Here is a 19,310-nt window from a genome sequence, read left to right as displayed (position 1 = left end):
TTTCAGAAAATCCACTCGAAACGTTTACAGCAAACATTTACCAATTATCCGCAACCAATTATCCGCATATTTTAATACCACGCTCTAACACACGCCCAATTTATTTTCAACATCGGATTATAGTTCATGCCATGCAGCTTCCTAAAACCAAAGTGCAGATGATGACACATAAAAAAATAAACCCACTGTGTGTACCAACTTAGAAAATTGTATTTACACACACTGGCTAATGACCAAGCTCTAAGTTCGGTGTCAACTATCACTTCCTGGCACAAATACATATGGATGGGATGCCATTATTTTACTTTTTTGATTGGAAGGTAACGTTTCGGATGTGAAGCTAGATACAATTCATGTATTCGACGATAGTTTGCATGTATTTAAAGTTAAGAGGTCTGACACACAAAAAGACCACATATCAAGGAGAACCAGAGGTAAGTGTGGTAAAAGACGGTTTCATAGTTTTCAAATTGTGACCTGAAGTATTGTTCTATGATTAGATTTTGGGGTTCGACGTAACACTATTTTGACAAAAGTGTTGCAAAAGTTTATGAACTCAATTTTGGGATTCGACGTAACACCATTTTGACAAAAGTGTTGTAAAAGTCTATGAACTCAATACCCAAAATTAATGTCAATTGCGATTGTCTATGAAAAAGGTCCATGGTGTCAAATGAATACGAATGGATCATGCATTTTGTAATTAGCAACTGTGTGCTTAAATATTCCCGTGCATACGCGCAAATGCGTGCATTTCTGGGTGTTGTTCTAATCAATATCCCTCATTTCTGAAAACATGCAAAAATACCATAAGTGATTGCAATATTCATTCCAGATGTAAGAATATATGCAATTTCAGGATTTGCTTCTTTAACAAAGCGCCGCTGTCGTCTCTTCATGTTTTTATTAAACAAAACAACAAGAACGAATTTTATACTTTCTTTATCATAAGCAGAGAAACCATTTCTATAATAATTAGCAAAGTCAAGTTATTTATTTCGCTTATACCACAATCATGTGTCTTTCTTTGATATAGAAACAGAAATACTTTAAACACGTCACAATTTAATTCTGGACTCACAAAAGTCCAGAAACTCTCAGCATTGTGGCCACTCTCTCACAAGGGATTTGGCAAAAATAATCATGCAACTGTTATGTAAATGTGCTAAGGATGAAAAAAGATTTAAAAAATTATCTTAAAAGTTATCTTTTACTGTAGCAGTTTTGTTCCTTTAAAATCCAAAGTCACACACATATATTTCTTGCACTGTATCTTTCTTTCAAGAACTACGAGGAACTACCAGTCCAAAAACTACCAGGAAGATACGTATACTCTGTGAGCAATATTCTGTTACTGTTGCTTGATTACAGTGACCCCTTACCATGCTGTTACACACGTATCTGCTCGGACTGACTGTGGTTTTAAGTTATCATGGTAAGTCCTTTTATTGTCTTTGTTGTATCATTTAGCAGTATTCCTCTAATTCCACACTAACAGCCCGGTCCACCTGTTGGCATCTTAAGCCTGTGAAGATCCTGGTTAGAACTGACCTTCAGCAAGGGGAGACTAACGGGAACGGGCGGAGGCTGCTGGTTGCTTTGGTTGACACATACCGTCGAATCACAGATCGATGCTCATGCTGCTGATCACTGGATTGTCTGGTCCAGACCCGATTACTTACAAAATGCCGTCATGTAGTGAGGCGTCGAACAACAAAAAGAACAGAAATATTGGCATGAACAACAGACTGCTTGAAAACAGTTATAGCACGGAATGTCGGAGGGAGCTTGGGTTTGGTGAAAGGAATGATTGAGAGAGAGAGCTGTTCAGGAAGACTATTATTTATATTATTATCTATAAAAAATATAAAGGAGAAATAAAGATATTTTCAACAGAAAATGTACATTCAAGTCAGCGAGCCCGTTAATGACCTCTTACGGCAAGCATAGTCACCTTTTGTGGCAAGCATAAGTTGAAGACCCATTCTGGCCCGGATCTTCAAGGGCATTGCGTTCGTTTGATGGTAACTTATTGTTTGTAGGTTCTGTACGCAAGAATGTGATTTTATGTGATCTCAAGTCTTTCAACCGTATATTTAAAAAACATATGTATTTACAGCTTGTGATATTGGAATTCGGTTTCACAATTTCTTTTCCTAATAATAATACACATTATTTTCTAAAACGAATATCATTTGAGGAATTGATTTATCTTTTTTAGACTCCATAAAGCTGCTGTCATATACCTTTGTAACAGCCCAGAACCAGATCTTTCCACCCGGAATATTATCAAACTTCACCTTTGAAGTTTAACCATTCAACTCACGTATTAGACATACCTCTGCAAATATTGTCATCGCAACTACTAACAACTGTCAACAACTACTGTAGGCGAGATCACGTTATGCATACATCCAATGTTTTCCTTCAGACTGTTTAAATGGTGCGTTGACTGTTTCTATTTTACAAACTGTAAAGACTTAACGCACATCATGATAAAACACAAATATAAGACTGAAAGTTCACGTAAATATTTGTTTAATATGCAAGTCTCCCAGGAGTAGTCTCCTACACTAGTGAGCTCATAGGTCATAGTTTCGGCAAACAATATATTGACAACATATGTCATATTTGGGATTTCACTTTATGACATATGTTGCATTTGACCACTTTCTAAATGGCATCGTGTAATAATATATTGACACAATGCATGGGCACAGTGTATGGACACAATGTATAGACACAATGCATGGGCACAATACGTGTGTTGTGGTTGACGCTTATGTTGATTATTAGTAAGCTCCAATATTCCTAATACCATTCCGCTGCGATACACGACTTCATTGCATTCGTATAATAACATTTGGGGTTGTGCGGTAGTCTTGTGGCTCAAACGTTCTCTCGTCACGCCGAAGGCCTGGATTCGATTCCCCACATGGGAACAGCGAGTGAAGCCCATTTCCGGTGTCCCCCGATTTGATGTTGCTGGAATATTGCTAATGGAGGTATAAAGCTAAACTCACTCACGATCACTTAAGATTCATGAGAAATCAGTATCTTGTAACTATGTCACATATCCGATGTACCCATATGTTGTATCTGTTGTGTGATAGAAAAGCATAATTGATCATGTGCATTCAAGGAAACTTCAGTCTGAATAAGAAGCTTTGGTAAACGTTGGTCCGTTTTGTGAAATTGGAATATTTGCCCTGTGCACTAAAACTTGGCTAAAATTGGTCTTCAGCAATCCACACTTGTTGTAAGCGTGAATGAGTTGAGTTTTAGCTTTTAGCAATATTCCAGCAATATCACGGCTGAGGACACCAGAACATGGGCTTCACACATTATACCAATGTGGGGAATCGAACCCGGGTCTTCGGCGTGATGAGCAAACGCTTTAACTACTTGGCTCCTCCACCTCATCACTGACTTGGTTGATCCATGTAATCGTGTCGCAATAGCGCAGAGTGATGTTCGTGGTGTTGGTTACTGTCTGTTGCATGTTTAATTATTTCCAGACCGCAGCCGTATAGCTAGACTATTGTTGAGTGCAGCGATAGACAACAAACGAATGTTTTCATCACGTAGCTTAAATATTGCAAACAAACGGGCATTTTCTTCTTGCATACCGTCAAGTGGTACCATAACCTGCGATGTGTCTAAGTAATATGATCCGGAATATCCCATTTCAGGTCTCTCGATGGCTGTGACAACGACTGGAAGAAAATACACGCTGTTCAGAAATCTTCACAGCTGGAATGAAGCACGTAATGTTTGTATAACATCCAACATGGGGATGCTCAAGATTGATTCAGACGCTGAGATGAAAGGCTTTAAGAAGGTGTTGCAGCCTTGGATCAGCGACGGGAAATTGTAATTACGTTCAGTGTTGTTTTTTGTTGTTGTTATATATTTATAATGAACAGACTGGGGCGTATGTTATGCATGCGTAAGTGAGTTTAGCAGTATTCCAGCAGTATCACGGCGGGTGACGCCAGAAATGGGCTTCACACATTGTACCCATGTGGGGAATCGAGCGCGGGTGTTGAAGACAGGGACAGAGTAAATAACAACACTGATTGTCATCAATTCAAATCGTTGATATTAAGACGAACCATAACTTCACAGAAGAACACTTAGCAGTTTTGTACAGAGTAGCAACTACTTAGTAAACCTATAAACACATGTATCCATTAAGTTCCACGTTCAAAACTTGAATTCATATTGACTGAATGCCATAAAACAACAAATATCTGTCCGTTTATAGCGACCAAACCAATTGCATCCCAGGTAGGAATTTCACATTGTCACAACGTTACTCTGTGAACTCCCATTACCGTTGTCACAACGTTACTCTGTGAACTCCTATTACCGTTGTCACAACGTTACTCTGTGAACTCCCATTACCGTTGTCACAACACTATTCTGTGGACTCTCACTCAGCTTGTCAAAACGTTATTCTGAGAACTGACATTTACGTTGTCACAACGTTATTCTGTGGACTCCCCTTTACGTTGTGACAACGCTATTCTGTGAACTTCCTTTAAGTTGTCACAAAAGTATTATATGGACTCCCTTTACGTTGTCACAACGTTATTCTGCGGACTCCCGTTTACGTTGTCACAACGTTATTCTGTGGACTCCCTTTTACGTTGTCACAACGTTATTCTGTGGACTCACTTTACGTTGTCACAACGTTATTCTGTGGACTCACTTTACGTTGTCACAACGTTATTCTGTGGACTCACTTTACGTTGTCACAATGATGTGAACTGACGTTGTAATACGTCATTTCTTCACCGAAAGGTTACGTTAATACTACCGTATTTTGCGTTGCCTAACGTTCTGTTTGACGCCAATAGTTGAATAGTTTTCCCAGTACAGTACAACAGTACAAACGAAACAAGGCAGAAACTGACATCAGTGTTTAATATACAAGTCGGATGTTGTTATGGTTGTTTTCTGAAGCTGTAGGAATCTCAAAGTGAAATGTTTTACAGAAAACTTTATTATGGCAGTATGTAAGAAACGTTGTTATAGCGTTGTCAGGAACCAACAGCATAACGTTTCCTAAATTTAACTTTACACGGCTGTTATTGAGTTGTGACCATACAGAGAGAGAGAGAGAGAAAGATGTGTGTGTGTGTGTGTATAAGCGATTCTTCGATAAATGATTTCCAGACTGTTTATTCTTTCCTTCAGAATAGCTGATATGTGGTTAGGACTATATGACAACGACCCTACAGGGCCTGAGTTTGCACACTATTGGCAGTACGACTGCGCACCTCTCGGGACGTATGCCCCTTGGATGGTCAACGTTGAACCTGATGGAAAAGGAACAGAGAACTGTGTGAGAACCACGAAGGATGGGGTGTTCAAAACAAGAACTTGTCCTTCAACTCTAGCGGTTATTTGCCAGGAAAACACAGGTTTGTTAGGATATCCAGTTGTAATCTATATCTTTAAGTCTTACAGAAGTCCCCATGTTACATCCTCGAATTCACCTGGTTATACGTTCCGATAAATCTCCACTAGACCCAATAATTTTATTACCCCCCTTTTCTGACTCCGCATTGTCACAGTAACCAATCAGCTAAGCAGAACTTTGCGGTTGCAGCAGCGAATGTTTGTTTGCACTCTGACTCAGATTTGAGGGAAATCAACAGACATATGGACAGATGCAATATTTCTAAAAGTAAAATCTCCTTCTATCCCCTTCAGAATATATCTGCATCATTTGTGTTGCCAAGTTTAATCGGGTAGACAATTTTAAAGGGGCACTGGTGCGGAGCAATTTCCGTGGACTGGTGGTTTCTTTTGTTATTGTTTTTCTCCCGTGAGTACCCGCATGATATCCCAGAATTCGTGACTGGTTCGTGATCTCTGTCGCGCTTCCCATATGCTCAGTTGATAGTTTATGTGTAGACTGATCAACAAAGATGAAGTCATTTTACTTCGTTATTATGAAAACAAATCAAACACCTTGAAGTTTCCTCATCTGCCAGTGATATAAAAAATCCCAAAAACGTTAGGACTGAAAAATAACGAAGTCAGTGTAGGTCTTTATATTTTGTCTTATAAACCTAATTAGTCACATTTGTATGCAATTGGAAAGTTAGTAAGAAAACCCACACGGTCTGCTTATACTTACCGTGAATTTCTAACATGATTTTAATATCTAAACATTGAATAGATTGCCAACGTGAATCATATTTCACACACATCCTATTCTCGACCTAGCGTATGTTTTCTGTAATACAGATTCTGCTGAATGCTACAACAAATACATTAAAACAAAATGCAAATATTAAATTTAAGACACACGAAAGCTATGGCAACAATGTCAGGCTATTACCTTGTTCAGGAATGTATCCATCAATATCCACATAAAAGAACGATATTCCATACATCTGCAGCTGGTACATAATCCTGCTCTGTGTCTTGTGTCTTTCAACAGTCTAATATGCGAAAAAGTGACACATCGTTTGAGAAATTTTCACACTGGTGTATACATAATCTCACTGGTAACCCAGGACAGCACACCTGGAAACTAACAGTAGGATGTCCGCCATTAGTTAGCCAATAATGAGCAACAATCAATCAATCAAGGTAGTGGCGGTTAATTCTTTGTATGAAGGATATTGTTTTTACAGTCGTACTATACGACAGGGTGTATTCAGTATAGATTACGTAAATCTACACTCATAAACACTGCCTTTTTAACAAATCCGCTGTGGAGGTAATTAATCAATCAGTGTATTATCGGTTAATCCTTTGATCGATGTTTGTTTTTGTGGTCTAACCACTATTTATACCCGTTATAAATTCATAAACTGACCATCAAGTGAATGATGACAAATAAGACGTGTATGTTTACACCATCAAACGCGAGTTACAGCAAGGAGTAGAATAGGCCTTCAGCAACCCATGCTTGCCATAAAAGGCGACTATGCTTGTCGTAAGAGGCGACTAACGGGATCGGGTGGTCAGACTCGCTGACTTGGTTGACACATGTCATCGGTTCCCAATTGCGCAGATCGATGCTCATGTTGCTGATCACTGGATTGTCTGGTCCAGACTCGATTATTTACAGACCGCCGCCATATAGCTGGAATATTGCTGAGTGCGGCGTAAAACTAAACTCACTCACTCACTACAGCAAGGAAGATGTAATCTTTGTGTTCTTGGGTAAACGAGTAGAATCAGTTTTTTTACGTAAGAAATTTTTCAGATTTCTCTACCAATGGCAAAGTCGTTATTAGTTTACGAATTCAGATAAATCAGCTGAGTGTGTTTTTTATTATCATAGCTAATAAACCAGGGTCGTAGCTACCAAAATTTACGTATGGTGTATGCTATGACAGCAGGGCCACCCCTCAAAACTATGTGAAAATAAAGCTTTACAATCTTCCGGACTTATATGAAACAAATGGCTTGCTACGTGTATGTACTGAGACATCATATTTTCACATGACATGATTAAATATCGAGGTGAAAAACACAGATATAGGAACAAATTGGATCAGTCACTATACCATCCAGGCATCAGAAAAAAATAACTACGCTGCTGGGATATTTTGTTACAGTCACATAAGGAACACCATGGATATTTTTAGATAACGGCATGTGATGGGCATCCGGCCTCCTCACATTTAGGGTGAAGAAATTCTGCTAATGTGCACAGGAGCCCAGTCCATTTGTCAGTCACGGGCGAGGGAGCGGGTGCTGACCAATTTGCTGCTTGGTTTCGTAATTATACTGTTGGCGAGAAACATTTGCGCACCGCATCATGATCAGTTCCCCTTTAAAAAGCGAAAATAAATTGTGGTTGGTTCGCTCAAGCGTAGACACCTGATTGAATAGAAGACCAGCCAAGGGAGGTAATAAATTCATCAGGCCACGCGGTAGATGCATCCAGGCTACAGTGGAGATTTATCGGAACGTATACCCTGGAGATATGGAAGATGCCCATGTTGATATAGTGCCGTCGGGTTGACTGACTTGGTTGACACATGTCCCTACATCCGTACTGCGTAAATAGGTGTTCACAGTGAAGGTCACTGGATTCTCTGATTCAGGCTCATTATCATCATCACCATCACTGGTACTATCGCTAGACACATGTCATCGTATCCCAAATGCGTAGATCGATGCCAATAATGTAGACACTGGTTTCCCTGAGCCAGGCTCTATTATTTACAGACCGCAGTCATATGGTTGGAATATTGCTGAATGTGGCGTTAAACAACATACAAATCGTGATAAAGAGACACGAACTATTGCACTTAAGCAGATGTAAAATGTAAACAACAAAAACATACACATTATGCAGATATTCCTTCAGAAATCAGGAGGAAAATTGTCAGAACGATCGTCTTAGTTGTTTTCTCTAAGGTTGATAAGACATAGATGCGTCGGGAAACCTTGTTGGGTGAAAGATATCTATTCGTCTTATCCAGATTTGTCCACAGTCATCTACTTTTTCACGATGTCTTTTGTAAAGCAAAGTTTATGCTTCGAGCAATTCTCAGTTTTCTCCATCCATCCTTCCTTGCTTTCGTCACTTCGATACTGATGCTTCAGTGTCTCGGTATATTACAAGGATTCTGAGAGACGAATATGAACTGTTATTCTTGATTCCCAAGTCGAAAGTAAAACGTCAACCGAGGAACCATCCGTAAAGAAACTAGGTGTGACAAAACATCACCTTCTTTAAAGTATCTCACTGTACCTGCACTCATTTAGCATACGCCGTTCTGTATAAAAACACTATAGGTTTTTTTTAAAAAAATGGTCCGTTTCAATTACTGGCTGATTTTACATTCAAGTACAAACATCTTACACAAAACCCTCCAATCACAGCTGTCACAGTTTAATAAAGGCAGATTCTAAACTACGGAATCTGAGCTGGTGTAGTATAATCTTTCTTGAGATATAACATGACATGAGAGGAAAGAGTTACCTCCCTTTATATACCCTATAGATATCTATATCTTTACGTTCCCTCCATCATAGGGTTGTAGTACATTTCAGAACTTTGCTTAAATATTACAGAAGTCGAAATATAACACACAGTACTAGTTTCTCTCTCTAAATACTACATATAGGGTAATACACCTTGCCAATTGTTGCATAATGAATATCACTGCCTCATGATACAAGTAAATACTGCTGTTTAAGCCAGTGTCCTGCCTTTCTCTATTGTTACATAATGAATATCACTGCCTCGTGATACAAGTAAATACTGCTATTTAAGGCAGTGTCCTACCTTCCTCTGTTGTTACATAATGAATATCACTGCCTCATGATACAAGTAAATACTGCTGTTTAAGGCAGTGTCCTACCTTTCTCTATTGCTACATAATGAATATCACTGCCTCGTGATACAAGTAAATACTGCTGTTTAATACAGTGTCCTACCTTTCTCTATTGTTACATAATGAATATCACTGGGTCGTGATACTGTAACCGGGATGTGAATGGCTATAGTGACGACCAGACACTGATTACGGGTTGTGGGATCTATATCTTTATTGACAGACACCCTGAAACACATGTTTGGAGAATAAGTACCAAATTCAGGATAAACATATACATATAAATAATTATACACAATCATTCCATCTCGCATATCATTTCTAACATATAAGAGATAAATCTAATATGAAAACACTACGAACAGACGCACATTCAGTAATGCGGTAATAGTTATATTGCCATTAACACGATGACTGAATCGCCAAGAACGATAACTCCTCGGCACTATAAAAACGTTTCAAATACGTCGTACCAACGTACACACAGATGTAGTGAACTGGTTAAGCACATTAGCCCAAATCTATCAGCTATGTGATGAACATAGATACTTCATACATATGACACAATAATATTATTCATACCCTGTGCGCGACACTGGGGTGTACGAAAGCCACGTCTCCCAAGATGAATAGACGGCTGCTACGGGGACAAGCAAACCAAAGTCTCAATATTCTAAATATGTATATATACAAAATACACGACCGGTATAAGTGTAAGAATAATAACATGAATATACGTGGGGGATCTACACAGACTATGTGAATTCATCATTTGCAAGGTCATTCAATCAATTTACAACTTCAGTACACTCTCAGTTAAGTCACTGAACTACGGCATACAGAATAACCGATGCATAAATGATTCGGTGCAATATCAACAAATACACATTTCAACACATCTATAAGCAGTGGCCTTATTTGTAAATAATACTGCATGGTAGTCTACTTACAAGAAATGCCTGTGCATAATATTTACAATTGCACCAATATACTTTAACTAGTTTTATTACCATCAAGAACATATAACTGATACTAATAGCATTGTTATTTGGTGCAACACATATATACAATACATGAAACATTGGTCCTACCTTAGATCTGAGATATTGTTGTGCCTGTTGCTCTGGAATGCGGTCGGACTGAAATGACGTGTAATGGCTGACATGCAAGTAGTATTTTGTGTTTTTAAAAGAACCAATCGACACAAGGGTCAAACAAACTCAAAGGGCACAACACAACCGATGACACAATCTCTTGACACCCCTTATACCTGCAATGGACTAGGCAAGATCTAAAAATAACCATAGTCTAACACTTAAAAGGATACTACTTGAGTTAAAACTATTGACAATGACAACTTCAAATGAACGAAATCTTACATGACTTCATACCTGCCACAATACAAGTTAATACTGCTGGTTAATACAGTGTCCTACCTTTCTCTATTGTTACATAATGAATATCACTGCCTCGTGATACAAGTAAATACTGCTGTTTAAGGCAGTGTCCTACCTTTCTCTATTACAGCGCAGTGTTGGTTCGAGGAGTACGTCAAGAAGAAGATATCCAATCTCAACCTGCTAAAGTCAGCAACGGCGACCTTACGGGAATGTAAAGCAATGTGTTTGAAAGCAACGGCAGGAGCGGCAGAATGTGTTGCAGTATCACACGACGGCAGAGTGTGCAGCATCTACATCGCAGAGAGTATATTCGTCATCAGTTTGCCCGCCATGACTGATACCCCTGGCTACGACACCCTTGTGAAGCGATGCTATGATGGTTAGTTAACACATGTATTTGTCGTTAGATGGCACACATATTGTTCAGTTAGGTAATATTTGAACACGCCCCCCGTCCCCCCCCCCCCTCCCTGCCCCGAAAGTGATTCAATTTCTTAAAAAGTTCATCAATGAGACGATTGACTTTAGTGTTATGTTATCAAGTATATGCTGTTTATCACAATCAGTTATTCTATTTTTAAAACCATATAGAGCGGCGTCGGGAATTACCGAACAGCTAAGAGCACATTCCTCCTAACTCCTTCCCTGTTTCATCACACCTAACAATAATTAACACACACAACGAACTATCCAATATGCCTCATAGTCACGTGTGAAGACGAGTTAATCCCACCCAGTAAACCTGTTTCAGGCAAATATTTGACGCGATCTAATTGTCAGATTCTGCAGTCTTGTCGGCTCTGCCGAACAATGACGTCGGGCTTTTCCGAACACTCATCACACAGAAATTTTACGAAAAATGAAAAATAACAAGACAGCGTACTGTTTATGGAGTTGTATTATTACCTTGATATTCCAAAGTGTCTTCACTCTATACACTGACACACTAGTTCCACACCCTATAACAGTGTTGTGTAATAATGTCAGCATAACGCATATATTTATATTAGGGCATACGTTTCGTTGATTAGAAGGTGAGATATGTTATTGTTTGATACGTGACCCCAACATCCAGTTAATCATGATGATGATACTATTCTCATGTAACTTTAAGTCAAACATGTCACATGTGTTCCATTCAAACACTGTCATGAACGCATGATATGAAATAACTTATACGGGTAGATTTACGCATATGTAGTTATGTGCGCAGTTTACGCCATATCAGTATGTGCCAAAAACACTTCATGTGACTAAAAAGTTACTTATCAAATGTGGTGCTGAACATTTATGTACCAGGTAACAACTCTTTCATATGTGCGTATGGTGGAGCGGGGGGGGGGGGGGGGGGGGGATTTTCTTGTTCTTTGTGGAACAAAGTCGTCATCACCTATTCATAATAAACGACCAAAGCTCAGACCACCTCCCTGGCGAATGTGGGGACTTACGGTACCTCAGCTCCCTGCACATACCTCAGCAGGATTTACGTCGTCACTTCAGCTACTGGTGGTGGTGGACAAGATCAAGAAGTGAGTTTTTATGACAGGTATAGGTTGATGGGAATTGGTAATACTGCGTAACATGTGGCCAGTTATCACCAGTTATTTACAAATACCAACATCCTTTGAGTATTGATCTTACCTGATTAAAAGTACTTGACAGACATTGATCGATACACTTTACTGAAACGTGAAACATGTGAAAGAGCAATATGAAAGCTATAACTACAAACTATAAACCAGACCACATCGAATTTCCTTAAAGATGTATGATCAGTTTAGCCAAGTAACGGGTAACATGTTAACCATTAAGACACAGGTGATTCCATTTACGTGTAATCAGTAATTTGATAATATATACATTAGGCCTATATACAAAGGAGATATTCATACATTTTTGTTCACAATGCCGCAATTTGAAGCTAAACATTCAGTATTCAAAACTTCAGCAGAAAAAAACATTCAAACGGAAAGTCCATTATTTCTACTTGTGTGAGATCATCAACAGGTACATCAGTGCAGTTGAGATGAAACACATTTTTCACAGGAAATCCATGCTAAGGGCCTGTTGTCATATGCTACTTTGCACTTATAACATTTAGAGGTTTGTCCGACGGGAGTCATCCCGACATCAGTTGTATCATTTAGAGAGAAGTCCTCATCGTCGCTGGTGTCACGCATTTGTCTTTCAGTTCGTCTTCTTTCTTTCTCCGCTTCCTTGAATCGCCGTTTCTCGTCCCCAGTTCTTTTCTTGTGTTCCCGGTCCTCTTCTTTCTTCCTTCTTTCCTCTTCCCTTTCTGTACGTTTCATCACCTTTAGCTGATCAATCTCCTCTTTTTTTCTTTTTCTCTTCTGCAAAATCTGCCCATAGGCATCTCCAGTTATGGCTTTTGGCAGTGACTGTGTTCTTCCTCCTCGTTTCATCTTCCTCTGCGGTACACTCGGCACATTGAGAAATCTCCCGAATGGCGATATGCTGGTCTGTTTCAAGCTCAACCACATCTGATATACATTGTCTGGTACGTCGTAACCATCGGCTTTCCGTGTCTTTTACAACTTCACCGTGTCCTTCCCAAGAATTGATTCAAACACGGACAACTGATCCTGTTCTGGGGTCACCTCTGACAAATCATGACCGGTGGGCACAGACGCATGCGCAGTAGGGGCTTCTCGATAACTAAGATGTCCAGGATGTGTAGAGGATGGAGGAGTAAATCTGTTAGTGGCAGCAGATGTTGACGACTGTGATACCTGAATTGTATTTCGGCCAATTGTACGTGATGCACCTTGTCCAGGATATGTAGAGGCTGAAGGAGTGTTACAGTGTGTATCTATATATCAGGCCATAATTAATGTTTTACGTGTTCAATGTGGAGTTCTCAAATGTAGATCAGTTATCCTTATTTGATAACCTTTGTTTTTATTGATTTGATGTATGTCTGGTCGCTCTCCTATGGAAACATCTTTTAGTACTAAGAGAAAACTGAACTGTTTTGGGTGCATGGATGGATCCCACAGCGTTGGTGAAACTCCCTATTCTTTCACATTTTATTTTTTGAAACAAACCTTACCTTAAATACATTAGAAACGAGTATATATGTATTTGTTTATGAAATGTGGACGTACATTTCATGGAAGACAAAATTAACTGGTCACAGAAAGTAATGGAAGTACGTATTTCAGCAGGGACAAGGGTGAAAATGATTAAACAACGTCGACATTTCACTCATTTGATTTTAGTTTTTTCTTTAGATATCAGTCGATAATGACTGGTACCGATGGAAATGGCGTGCAAGGTGCCCGTATGTCAGTAAGGAAGCATAGTCTAAGGGAAACCACTCTCATCAAAGTCATGAAATTAAATGCCGTTGATATTGCTAAACGGTCACGGTAGATTATTTAAACTGTTTATTCACACGCCTCAACAATGTTCCTGATGTAAAAGTAAGTTGTTACGTGGACTAATGTTTGGAATTTATTGCCTCATTTATTGATATTTGACATGGGAGTACGCGGAAGCTTGGACAATCAAACCCATTCCGAAATTCCTTGATGAAACAGTCAGCGTGTTTTTCAGCAGGGCAAAGTAACAATTAGTTTTTTACAACAGGATTGAACAAACAGGCACTACGCCAGGATGTGAGTATAATTTTCCTACCGATATATCGCTTTCAATGCAACATAAGCGTGGGATACAAGTGACAAATTAAATTCTAACACGAATAGTGAATGGATATACACGCATGGTGATACTGTTTGTTGGGTTTTTAATTTGTTTGTTTGTTTTGATGGTTTATAAACCACAGGGGGAATTATTACTGTTTGATTTATTATCAAGAATTAAGCGACACAAACGATAGCGAGTCATTGGCGCTTCTTCGGTAATGGACGTCAGGGCTATGCAGTGTAGGGTTAGAGGTGATTGCACGGTACAGTCCATATATGGCTAACAATGTTTTACATTGTGGTTTGGAACCACGTAATGTACTAAAATTGACATGGTGCTATATTTAGAATGGGGTATCCCAGTTTTGAAAAAGACTTGTGGGCTTAGCCCTCTCATCACCATAATATGCACCACGGTGAAGAATGTAATGTCCGTTGCTGGTCTTTTAGTTAATTTTCTTCTGTGCGTCTTTTGAAAGATATTTTTTGAGCAGACGATAGTTCGTCCTGAAGAGGAAGTTTCACTTTCAAGGCATGCGCGTAAAAGTTGCTGTCGTGATCGGCTACTTGGGAAAACAATGCGAAAATGATACTTTGTTCGGTAATAGTCGCCTGCTCGGTAATACCCGACACCGCTCTATAAACTGAGAAATATCGCCAATATCCTGACTGTACCAAACATCCTGACAGTCGCCTTTCCCTTGAAATATATGTTGAAGTCATTCCATCAATGGAAATTAGAACCACGAACACACTGGTCATATTTGGAACAGGACGGAATAAAATGCTTTAACGTTTCAAACGTTAACGTCTTAGCCTCATACGTTTACAGTAGGAACGCCGCTTGACTGTCTTTGGACCATGAACTATTCACAAGAAAGTAAGGTATCCTGTTCTAGTCATTTCAAACATGTTTTCTATTTTCTTGAAAATATTTTCTTGGCGAAAGGTGCAGATGAGGGTGAATGATGAGGAGTAATTTTATGGATATACATCTTCCATATTCTGTATAGGCGACGTTTCGACATAGTCTCATGTCAACCAAGTCAGCGAGCCTGACCACCCGATCCCGTTAGTCGCCTCTTACGACAAGCATAGTTGCCTTCTATGGAAAGTATGGGTTGCTGAGGGCCTATTCTACCCCGGGACCTTCACGGGTCATGATACATGAGAAGTAATTTTGGGTGATATGTATACATGAGATGTTTTGAAATAGATGAGGGGTGAGATGAAAATGGGTTGTTTGTACAATGGAAGAATACTATAACAGATGGTATACAGGATTATGTAGGCATAGAAGCCAGTATAGAATGTACAAGTTTGTACATGATGTTGTAAGGATGTTGACTGGCAGCCAGTAAGGAGATATGTGCATATGTGTTTACATACGCGATAAGGTACTGTTTGGAAGCCAGTAGTGAGGTGCTGGACACAAGGGATAATGTACAATAGCTGGGCCGGGTTAATTCATGAAAATTAATTGAGCAAGTGATAGTAAATCAGCCATGTTTGAAATCAGCCATGTTCCTGTCTGTGAGATTGGTGGTGTTCCAACTGATGCAGATAGTCCTCATGCTTCATCTGCTGAATGCCATGTCGTTCAAGAAAAATAGGAAATGTTTTTTGTTTGGTTTTTAAGGTAATTACACACAGGATTATCCAGCTGTTGCTGAAAACAAAGAGAACCTTGCTGAAAACAAATGCACAACTACATCGTTTTCTTCCACAACCACTTCTACACCAATTACTGCTTCAACTGCCCCTGCTTCAATCTCTCCATCAACTACTACCACACCGGTTGCTAGCATTTCTGCTGAAACGATGACTACAACTTCAACATCAGCCTCTGAAGCTACTTCTTCAATGTCTTCATCTTCAGCGGCTTCAACAACCACTTTAACCTTTACAACAGTGTCTATTGCGACTACTCCCACTTCAGTGTCTGCACCAGATACAACCACATCAACTGCTGCAACTTCTACAACAGATGCAATTTATACTCCACCTGCTGCAACGACTTCGGTTCCAATTTCTTCTACTGTCTCTACAACTACGTCTACTACTGTTTCATTTACTGTCACAACATCTGCTGCTACAACGATATCAACATCGGCTTCAGTGACATCTCCTACTTCAGCGACAACTACCGTGACATCGGTGTCCCAAATGGACTTCTCTTTATGTGGCAACAGTGGTAAGTCAGGATATATACAAGTTTCCGTGTGTTTCTCATATCTGTTTTTTTGTTGATGTTTAGAGCCACAGTCAGCAATATTCCACCCATATGGCGGTGACCTGTAAATACACACGAGTCTGAACCATACCCTTTACTTATCAACATCATGAGCATCGATGTACGCAATTGGGATACGATGACATATGTCAACCAAGTCAGCGAGCCTGATCATCCGATTCCGTTAGTTGCCTCTTACACCTGGAATGAAGACGACAGCTCCATGTCTACACGTTAACATTTGATCAGTACGATCATTGCTAAAGCACCTACATAGACGTGCATGACATTAGGCTGAGCACGACTTCATACGACGAACAACGCTAGTGAAGGTCCTGGGTAGAATAAGCCTTCAGCAACCCAAGCTTGCCATAAAAGGCGACTCTGCTTGTCGTAAGAAGCGACTAACGGAATCGGGTGGTCAGGCTTGCTTGTTTGACACGTGTCATTGGTTCCCAATTGCGCAGATGGATGTTCATGCTATTGATCACAGGATTGTCGGGTCCAGACTCGATTATTTACAGACCGCCGCCATATAGTTTGAATATTAGTGCGGCGTAAAACTAGACTCACTCACTCACTGAAGTTGTCTATTAATATTGGCTTGCTGATGATAAATCGCAACTATATCTAGCTGGAATATTGGTCAATGTGGCTTTAAATAACAACACGAAAAATAAAAATAAAAAAAATACCTATCACTTAATGTAGCACACTCACAGTTTAAGTCTGCCCCGTACAGGTTCAACTCCACGACCTGACAACAGCACGTGTGCTGCAATCTGCGTGGCCATTGCAGGACCGAACAGTCTCGAGTGGCAGGCGTTGATGAGGGCACTGATCCTGAACAGAAAAATGCTGTCGTCTTACCGACGAGCCAAGACTTCGGCACGGGATGACCGGCCTTCTGCAGGAACCCTCGGGGCATCGGGGATCGGAATTCTAGTGCTAGTGTTTGGATCTCTCATTCTGCTAGATTTGGACAGATTTGTTTCATTGCTGCATCGAGCGTTCAAAATGCCTCGTGGAAATAAATTCAAAACCTTCACCCTCGCCAAGGACCTATGACAGTTCCATAGCTATTAGTATAATTGGCATGTTTATAAATGAATCGGTATGAATTTGGTTTGCGAATAACAAGATATGTGGTATGAATTATGGATTCCCTGGCCACAATGTCTGATCACGACATTAGTTCCGGTTGATCATTTTGTCAAATCCTGGCTTTGAGAGATTCATTTCATCTTGCTTACTACTATTTGCTCAATGTCATTTATGTACATATTTGATGCCATATTCTCCACAGATTGTTCATTCCTTTTCTCCAAGAATAACTGAGCGCAACGTCCGAGAGAACACCAGATGCGTCCTCTGTGAATTTAAATTGACAACTTGCTTCCATCAGCAAATACAAACCGTAGTTTTTGTCATAAACAGGACAACGATTGATATGAATTAATGATTCGAATGTATGTATGCGCATAGGTAAATTTAGGCTGCACAGGCGTGAAAACCATCGCGTGAATGTATGATTGGAATATGAATAATATACAGTTAGTCAGATCTGCTCTCTGAATTAACCCGTAAGCTGTTACGTTTGTTGTCGTTTATCTGTTGATACAAAAACAAAAAGAAATTTTAATGATATTTACTTACGTAACTTTTCCCCCCAAAATGACAAACATTTTAAACCATTTTTTTCATTATTACGTCAAAGGGGATCATGGATATGTACGTTAATGGCATTTGGTCACGTGGGGTTATTTGGAAGCTGTTTGGGTTACAAAATTTGCATTGACAGACTATAAGAACTGAGTCTTGACGAGAATTTATGAATAAGAATGTTTATTTCTGACTGAGGACATATTTCACACACAAAAAACTACGACTGTGATTACCGAAAGCCGTCTTTAGTTTACACCGTCAAAATGTTTTCTTTCTCAATAACGATACTTAAAGGCACGAGATACCATACAGCGCTACTCGAAATAGAAAAGATCCTCTAAAAAATACTGTCAGTCCTCATGGAAGCTACCAGATAATTTATTCCAGCAATTCACGTCCTTAGAGTACAATACTGATTTCAAAAGTTAAATTAATGAAATACCGCATCTTTCTTTAAACAGACTCTCTTGCCCTCTACCGACCTAACACTATTTCAAGCGAACGCCATAGAGTTATGTCCCCTGATGCGCTCTTTACGAATATCTCACGCACAACCTACGATTCAAACCAGTTCGACAAGAAACGACATCATGGAAATATGTTTGATGCGCTTTCTTCAAAATGTAAATTCAACAAAGTATTAAACTGTACACGTCTTTTTGCATGTTGTCTTTCTTGAATACGCAGTACTGGGTTCACGAGTCACATATTGTACCCATACAGGGATTCAACACTCTGGTCTACAGCGTGATGACGCTCTAACCACAGATTTCCATTTCGATCAAGAAACAATAAGGTGGTACAGAATGAAGTTATTAAGAACTCAATGCCTTTAGCCTCGAAAACACTTACTATGTACTAAGAGGAAACACGTGGAATGCATTTAGTTCATGACATATTACTGCAACAAGAACAAATGGTGAGACCATTCACGTCTCGATGTTCTACTGGGCAATATTCTTCTAGTCATACTTTCATTTCTGGCACCACAAAGGTCGATTCTGCTACTAGGCCAGCGTTCAACAAGTCA

General features: G+C 39.5%; 1 protein-coding gene across 1 annotated transcript; it reads left to right on the top strand.

Annotated features, from left to right (window-relative positions):
• The first annotated feature begins 1,383 nt into the window (after nucleotides 1–1,383).
• LOC137265766 (spore coat protein SP96-like) lies at nucleotides 1,384–18,928 on the top strand. The gene is made up of 6 exons (XM_067801215.1): nucleotides 1,384–1,435; nucleotides 3,693–3,873; nucleotides 5,203–5,429; nucleotides 10,845–11,096; nucleotides 16,022–16,576; nucleotides 17,358–18,928. Exons 1-6 carry the CDS (start codon nucleotides 1,384–1,386, stop codon nucleotides 17,681–17,683), a joined length of 1,593 nt encoding a protein of 530 aa, XP_067657316.1. The 3' UTR covers nucleotides 17,684–18,928.
• The last annotated feature ends 382 nt before the right edge of the window (nucleotides 18,929–19,310 follow it).

The sequence above is a fragment of the Haliotis asinina genome, chromosome 15, assembly GCF_037392515.1.
Source record: "Haliotis asinina isolate JCU_RB_2024 chromosome 15, JCU_Hal_asi_v2, whole genome shotgun sequence".
Classification (NCBI taxonomy): domain Eukaryota; kingdom Metazoa; phylum Mollusca; class Gastropoda; order Lepetellida; family Haliotidae; genus Haliotis; species Haliotis asinina.
The sequence above is the reverse complement of the archived record's forward strand: the minus strand, read 5'-3'. Positions and strand labels throughout refer to the sequence as shown.

What these genes read in the sequence shown, in the direction of transcription:
- LOC137265766 (XM_067801215.1), top strand. Translation starts at nt 1,384, where the DNA reads ATGCTGTTACACACGTATCTGCTCGGACTGACTGTGGTTTTAAGTTAT. An exon ending in TGTGGTTTTAAGTTATCATG is followed by an intron (nt 1,436 to 3,692) that starts GTAAGTCCTTTT and finishes ATCCCATTTCAG; the next exon opens with GTCTCTCGATGGCTGTGACA. An exon ending in TGTGAAGCGATGCTATGATG is followed by an intron (nt 11,097 to 16,021) that starts GTTAGTTAACAC and finishes TTGGTTTTTAAG; the next exon opens with GTAATTACACACAGGATTAT.